At 51.3% G+C, this 8,061-nt stretch overlaps 1 protein-coding gene across 1 annotated transcript in view; it reads right to left on the bottom strand.

Moving 5' to 3' along the window:
- Positions 1-6,058: 6,058 nt before the first annotated feature.
- The window catches only part of Frat1 (FRAT1, WNT signaling pathway regulator), a 2,386-nt gene continuing 383 nt past the window's right edge, over positions 6,059-8,061 (bottom strand). The window contains 2 exon segments of the mRNA XM_023708782.1: positions 6,059-7,593; positions 7,595-8,061. The exon segment at positions 7,595-8,061 is cut by the window's right edge and continues 383 nt beyond it. Of these exon segments, the coding sequence (XP_023564550.1) occupies positions 7,429-7,593; positions 7,595-8,061 (632 nt within the window). The 3' untranslated portion in view covers positions 6,059-7,428.

The raw sequence follows: 8,061 nt of genomic DNA, 5'->3' as shown, positions 1-8,061 counted from the left end.
GAACCCAGGGCCTCGCATGCTAGGCAAGCACTGTACTATTTTGCTATATCCCCAGCAGTTTTAAGGCAAGAGTTCTGCTAAGTTACCCAGGCTGGCTTTGAACTTGCAACCCTCCTGCCTTAGCCTCTGGAGTAACTGAGATTACAGGCATGCACCACTATGCCTGCGTGTTGGGGGTTTTTCATTATTTTGTGGTACTGAGGGCCAAGGCTGGGAGCACACCAGGCAAGGGTTTCACCACCGACCCACACTCTCAGCCCTCTGCTTCCCCTCTCTAGCAGGTGTCCCTCCCTTCCCAGCCTCAGACTCTTCGGCACCTCAGCTCATCATCTCTGTCCCGAGAACCACGTTCCCTTAGCTTCTGCCAGTCTGTCGAAATTGCCCCATTTGTTTGCTCTGTAAATACCTACTGAATGCCAATACCTAGGTGGTGTTCCTCTGCAGCTTGCTTCAGACAGTAGCCTGAACATTTTTATTAGCATTACCTCAACTAATCCTTACAGCAGTCCTGTGAGATAGGGACTTTTATTATTATGGGCCTTTGTAGTGGGGATCTGTGAGGCTGGAAAAGTGAAGAAACCTGCCCAAGGTTATGGGAAGGAGCCTAGAGGAAGGAGCCCGGCAGTCTGGCTCCAGAGCCCACACTTTTATGGCCACACAGCCCTGTACTGAAGCCTGTGGGTTTTCTTTTCAAAATGTTCCTCGTATCTTTGCCTCTCCCTTTCCAGCCAGGCCTTATCGCCTGCTTCCCAGATGCTGTAACAGCCAGCCACGGAGCTGCTGCGGTAAACGTTGCCCCTCAAGCCTAGTCCGTTCCCCAGCACCACGTGGGCCACCAGTCGGCCTAAAACGTTCTCTTCATCGTGTCATCCTCTGCCATCACAGCATGTATAATCTCTATGGGAAGAAGCTACGCACACACATAAGGGCCCCTGAGATAACTACAGTGGTGATACATAAAATGAAGAGGAAGAAAAAACTGAACGCAAAGGTCACTTCCTGTTAAGACAAAAGAAAAAACGGCACAGTTTTCTCAGTACAAATTTTAGACAGGAGTGGACCAGGCAGAAAAGCTGAGCTTCCTCTGAGCATGCAAATTGAATCAGAAGGGGATAGGTTTTCTAATAGGAAATGGGGGTCTAAAGGGCCGTGCCCCAGGCAGCTCTCCTGTACACCCTACGCTGTGACCCTGCTGCTGTCCCTTCCCCAGCTCCCAACCCTGAGCTGCTTTCCAGACTTGGTTTGAAGGTGACTTCTACCCTTTCTCCTTTCTTCCTCCTGCAGTGCTAGGGCTTGAACCTAGGGCCTTTGAACTAAGCTATATCCCCAGCCTGGTTTGTTTTTGGTCTTTTTGAGAGTGTTTGCTATTTAGTTCAGGCTGGGCTTGAATTCACCTTGAAGCCCAGGAGTGTTGGGATGACAGGTGTGCACCACTATGCCCAGCCCTTTTTAGTTTTTATTTTGAGATACAGTCTCTCAATAAATTAATGTGCCTAGGCTGGGGTTGGACTTGCCTTTCTGAGTGTTAAAAGTACAGGAGCATGCCTCGATTTGAGGCTTCACTTTCTCCTTGAATCTCTTCTGGTCTGTTTCTTCCTTTAAGCTTTCTTTAGAATTTGCCAACACAACTGGGGTGCCTGGTCAAGACTTTGGTGTGACCTTCATGGGAAACAGGTCTGTGCTTTTTTTTTTTTTTTTTTTGGTAGAACCAGGAATAGAACTCAGGCCCTTGTGCTTGCCAGGCAAGCACTTATTCTACTGAGCTATCTCCCTGGCCCCAGGTTTGTGTTTGTAAAGAAACAGATTAAGGGGTTGGTGCACTCTTGTAGAGACATCTGTTCAGAAGGTTGAGGCAGAAAAATCCCAAATTCAAGATCAACCTAGGCAATTTAGTGAGACTCTCTCTCAAAATAACAATAACAACAACAAAGAGCTAGGGATATAGCTGGCCACTAGTAGAGTTTTTGCTAAGAATGTGGGACACCCTGGGCTGGGGAGATAACTCCAGTGGTCTAAGCGCCTGCCTTGCAAATGCAGGGACCCAGGTTGGATCCCCTCAGCACTGCATGCTGCGCCAGCCACTGAAACAGGTGTGGTGGCACATGCCTGTAATGCCTGTGATCCCAGTGCTAGGGAGACTGAGACTGGATCATACTAGTCTGAGCTGTGTAGCAAGACCCTGTACCAAACTAAAAAAAAAAAAAATTTGGAGACCCTGGGTTCATGTCTCACCACAAACAAAGCCAACCACCATCCCCCCCGCCCCCGGTACTGGGGATTGAACTCAGGACCCTGAGCTTCCCAGGCAGTCATTTATTCTACTGAACTAGCTCCCCAGCCTGACAAATGTGATATTGTACTAAAGAACTCATTAAGAGGCAGGTCAACAGACGACTCAGACTCCAAGTAGTGGCCTTACTACAGTAGCTTTCAGAGCTTTTAAGAACAATGTTTATTTTTATCTTATTTTTTGTATTTCGTACAGGGTCTACAGGGTCTCACTACGTAGATCGGACTTGTAGTGAGTCTCCTGTTTGCAGCCTCCCAAGTGCTGGGATCACAGGTGCGCGCCACCACACCCGGTCTCAATCGCTGTCTCAGTGCGCCCCAGGGGTGGGGCTAGCAGGGCACACCAGGGATCAAAACCGACTGCTGCGCTCTGCCTAAGCAGGGACTTTAGTCCGCTGAACTATCTGACAATTTTGTTTTTTAATTTGCTTTCCATACAATATTTAATCTTCACACAATTCTTTCAAGTGGGCTGTACAATTATCCCCCCCCCTTTTTTTTTTTTTTTTTTTACCAGGAATCGAACTCAGGACCTATGCTTGCCACACAAATGCTTATGCTGATAATCCGTATCTCCAGCCCCTATCCCTCTTGTAGATGAATTAATTGAGGTTGCTGAGCTTCTGTGTCCTGGCCCAAACAGCACAGCAGCAATGGAGGGCTGCTGCAGAGCCGTGGCTCTTGGCTCTGTCTTCTGGGAAACCCTGTTCCTGGCTGGCCATTTGTTCCCCTCACAGCCATGCATGGACACACTGCACAGGAGTTCCTCCCCTTTGCTTGCATTAGCTTTTGTGGTGTTTAGCTGGAGCGCACCTCCAAGTGGAAACCTCTCTGGATTTCCATCCTAAATGAGGCAGTAGCACAAGACTGCCAAGCCGAGCTCTCCCGGGGCTGACATTCTGTGATTACTGAGCATTGGTGGAAGAGGGGGGAGCTAATTGAGTGAGTTAGTAATTTGGTTGCCAAGGTAACACTGTCCTGATTGGAAGAAAGGGATCACAGGGTTCAACACAGACTTTGCTGGGTAGGAAAGTGGTGCCTGATCTTCCCTCCATGTTTCTGCTGCTGAGCTGGAAAAAGAAAGAGGACAAAAAAGAAAAAAAAGAAAAAGATAAAATTTGAATCCAAATGTAAAATTTATGCCTAATTTCAGATGAAATTTTGGGATGGCAGACTCTTGAGTCCTCTATAAGAGGTGGCATTCTTTTCTCCAAATCACTTATTTGCCAATTGATTCATTTGTTTGTTTTTATTGATTTGGTTGTTTGCTACAGTCTTTTACCTCACCAAGAATATTTTTCTTTTGTGGACAGCTGTCTTCATTTTGGGAAACAAGTTACAGCCCGCCTGGCAGTTCCCAGCTCAGGCACCTAGCGCCACCAATTTGGGCGAATGCAAGGGTGTCATTCACATCACAGTTTACTGCAGAGTTGTGCAATGAACAGTGTTGGGCTCCATGCGATGGTGCCGAGCTATTGGAGAGGCCTCAGCTGGGTGTGGTAGCGCACAGCTTGTGACCCCAGCACTCTGGAGGCTGAGGCAGGAGGATCAGCGTGAGATCAAGGCCAGCCTGAACAGCACAGGGAGCGAGAGAGAATGAACCACCCTGAACTGGGATGAGCTGGGAGCCCATGGACTTGGATTCTGAACACCACTAGACTTTTTTCTTTTTTTTTTTTTAAGTGTGTGTGTGTGTGTGGCCAGCTCAGCCCACCAGGGCTGGCTGGCATGTGGTGCTGGGGGATTGAACCACGGTCCCTGTGCTTTGCTAAGCTTGTTCTAAGTAGGTGCTTTAGACCACTGAGCCATCTCACCAGCCCCTTTTTTGTCTTTTTGAGATTGGGTCTTGCTATGCAGTTCAAGCTGGCCTCAGACTTGAGGCAGTCCTCCTGCCTCAGCTTCCCAAGTGCTGGGATTATAGGCATGCACCACCACACCCAGCTATGCTTCTGATTTCATTATGACTAGTCAGTCCCTTTGCCCTGCACACTTCCCTGGATGAGTTTTCCATCTATAAAATGGTCCAATATGGCTGAGAGTAGAGTTCAGTGTAGAATACTTGCTTAGACTGCACGAGGCCCTCAGTTTGATCCCCATTACACAAACACACACACACACACCCAAAAACAAAAAAGCCTATTTAAAAAAAAAGTATGTAAACTGATTTATGCCAACAGAAAGAGCTTAGTAAAACTTGTAGAAATGTTTTTAAAAGATGAATAACTATAGGAGAGTGAATATTAAGTGCCTTGTAACTAACTAGTAGCTATTAGTTTTTTCCAGTTTTCCAGTTGTAGATGAATTGAGATTGCTGAGCTTCTGTGTCCTGGCCCAAACTGCACAGCAGCAATGGAGGGCTGCTGCAGAGCCGTGGCTCTTGGCTCTGTCTTCTGGGAAACCCTGTTCCTGGCTGGCCATTTGTTCCCCTCACAGTCATGCATGGAAGTTTTCATTTTTCAAGAGGATAGTACTGCAGGAGCCCTAAGGGTTTTTTTTGTTTGTTTTTTTTTCTCAGAATCGGGGATTGAACTCAGGCCCTTGCAGCTGCCAGGGAAGCGCTTATTCTACTGAGCCACCTCCCTGGCCAGGAGCCCCAAGGTTGAGTCTGGCCATAGCATTATCAGAAGCCAGAAGTCAGCAGTGATACTGAATCATAGCCGCTTGAGAGACCTCGGAAACCCTCCCCAGCTAAGCTTCCTGGCTGGGAACCCCAGGAAGTACTCCCATGCCAGGGAATCGGCCCCTGATCATTCTGCCCATCAGCTCAGCCCCTGGAGGTAGCCCATTACCCACTGGAAGCCCCTTCACCCAGTATTAGTCTCTGTAATCGCCCTTTCCTTGCTGGGTGAGCCTGCACCGAGCCGCTCACAGCCCTTTCTGGGCAGGCCATGGGAAATGGCTGGCTTGGTGTTCTGGCCGAGACTGCCAGGACCTGCGTAGCTGAGATGGTAAAAATGGGAGGTAGATGATCAGGACTTGAGATCACAGAGCGCTCATTCCAGACAGCAACTTTGGGATCACGGCTCATCCTATTTTATGAGAAAACAGAGGACCTAGCCACTTAAGCCACTGAGGACTATCAGGGAAAGGGTAGGGCCTAATATGCGCTTGACTGGTACCCACCCTTTATCTCATCATCTGAGATTCCTTCTCCACCTAAGTTGATCGAAGCGCTGGGAACCCTTTCTTCACCCAGCCTAGCTCCTTCCATCAGGGAACAGACTGAAGTGACAGTCCTGGAGGCAAAGAGCTGGGCTGTGGGTTCCTACTGGGACAAAAAAAACCGTAGTAAACATGCCAAAGGGAAGAGGAGGAGTCTGCTAATAAACTCCTAGTCACCTTTCCCACCACCAGGCTCGCATCTCAAACAGCCTTCTGACTAATTGTCCACTTAATGGCCACTGTGGAGAGGGAAAAAAGCGATAAGCCTCCTTGTCTGCAGTAGCTGATGGATCTCATGTCTTTTGCCAATAAAGGCAGTTTCATACCCATTGCCATCTCTGACTAGTAATCCGAAAGGCTTGGCGGTTTTGGTGAATGGGATTGGTCCAAAACCTGACCTCACTTTTATTTAATTTCATGCCAGCACCGATCCACATCCAGCTGGGCAGAGCTCGCTGAACTAGTGAGCTGCTCACACACAAAGGCACCCTAATTACCATCGCACACAGGCCAGGCTGACAGGGACTTCAAGAGTTTTCATGTTTATGGAGATCAGAGACATGTGTTCTGTACATAGTTCCCACTGGTGGCAAGTACAAAACAAACAAAAAACCCAACACATTTATTCGAAACAGGTATTTCAGTTAAGTTAAAATCCTATAATCAGGATAGCCACAATTCCAGACACTCCGGTGCGAAGTGTAGATATGTCAACAGCCTCATCTGGATGCTGGACAAGCCATTGACTATACAACTAAACAACGAAACGGTCTTAGCACCCTCAGAGTGAGTGAACAACGTTCCAAGCACTTCACCACGTCCACAATGGCAAAGCCTGCAGCCTCTCCATTTGGAGGGTCACATTTTCTACTCGGTTTCCTTCACTTACAAAGGAGAGCTGGCATGGCTGGGGGAGGGGCAGAGGGAGGAAATCAACTCTATCCAGGCAACTGCAGACGCCCAGGGAAAGCCCGCAATAAGCTGCCCTGAAAGGACGTGTGTCCCAGGGGTGGCCGTCACGAGGCGGCCCCCCAGCTTCCTGCCCCCACCCCGATCTCCAGAGCCCGCCGGCCTGAGTAGCACAAGAGGGCTGAGCAGGAGGAACCAGGGCTACATCTCTGGACATTGCCCGTGAGAGCCTGGAGGTCGGCCAGGGGCGGCGGCCGCCTGCGGGAAGCCTGAGCTGCGCAGGCCACATCTCCGTCTCCCTGCTCAAGGTGGCAGCAGCACCAGCGTCCTCGAGAGACTCGAGCATTTTACAGAACAGCGCACTCTTCTCCAGGCACTGGCAGATCGGGTTAGGGTCGCTGCTGCAGACCCGCCGCGCCGCGCCGAAGGTGACCTTGAACCCGAGAAGGGGAGGGTGGGCCGCGGAAACGGACCAGCGAAGATGAGGGTTCATTCCAGGTCTCCCCAGTCCACATCCCTGGCCGCCGCCTCCCACCCTCCCCAAGTCGCACTGCTCTCCCCACACTCTGAAAACCGCAGTCAGTTGCAAACATCGGGCAGAGAAAAAGGTTCCTCTTGTTCAACCTCAGGAGGGTACCTTAGTGGTACCGCATGTCCTATATTAAAACATCCCTAAAGAATGGAGGTGGTTTTTTAAAGTGTCATAAATTTTCAAGTCTGGCAGATGGGGGTGCTCCCTGAAATGACCTGCTCAGGCTCTCCTGTCCCACAGTAGATCAGGAACCCGCCTGAACTGGTACAGCCAGTAACCGGGACCATCCTCCTCTGTTCCAGAGCTTAGCGGTCTTGAGAGGACCGTGGCCACGTGGTCACCGGGCTGGTAAGAAGAGGCTGTGCGGTCAGGTCCAGTTGACTCGCGCCAAAGAAGGACTCCTACTAACTGTGAGCTTGGGGTGCGCTCTGTAAAGTCTGCCTTAAATAGGGGTAACCCAGTTCTGGGTCAGCCACCCTCGACTTCAGTACCACGTGAAAACATTCGCGACTTTTTTGGTTCCCCATCCTGTTTGCTTATTTTTCCCGCTTCCAAAAGCACGAGTTCTCCACCGATCTCAGCAAGGCTGCAGGCCTCGGGAACTTCCAGTTCTCTAGACAGACGTTGGCGCAGTGGTCACCTAGGGCGTTAGCTGCCAGGAACAAGAACGCTGTCCCCAGTTCTGAGTTGCGCTCTCCTCCCGGAGGGACCAGGGTCACTGCAGGCCGCGCGGGGGCTTCGGGGCGAGGGGGGCTCATGCACCGGGGCCGAGAGAGGCCCGAGGAAGGGGCCTTGGGGAAGCTTTGCACGTAACTGCAGCCGTCGCGAGTGCAGCCTCCGCACCGCCTCCTTGATGAGGTTTCCTGAGAGCACGAGCTGCTGCAGGAGCCGATGCGGGTCGTCGTCAGCAGCGCAGGTTTCGGGCTGGGACCCGCGTCGCTGCTGCGGGCGGCGGGACGCGGCAGCACTGCGGAGCCAGCCTCGCCGGCAAGGGCCGGACAGCGGCTGGGGGGCGCCTTGCTTGCCGGCTCCCGGAAGTCCATCGAGGCCGGGCGGAGGCGGCAGTGGGGACAGCGCGCTGGGGCCTGCGGCGAGCTCCGCCACGCAATAGGGCGCAGCTCGGCCGCGCACCCGGCCGCGGTCCCCGAGCGCACAGCGCACGGCCCCCG

Source organism: Octodon degus, unplaced genomic scaffold, assembly GCF_000260255.1.
Source record: "Octodon degus isolate 3935 unplaced genomic scaffold, OctDeg1.0 scaffold00010, whole genome shotgun sequence".
In the NCBI taxonomy this organism is placed as follows: Eukaryota; Metazoa; Chordata; class Mammalia; order Rodentia; family Octodontidae; genus Octodon; species Octodon degus.
The sequence above is the reverse complement of the archived record's forward strand: the minus strand, read 5'-3'. Positions and strand labels throughout refer to the sequence as shown.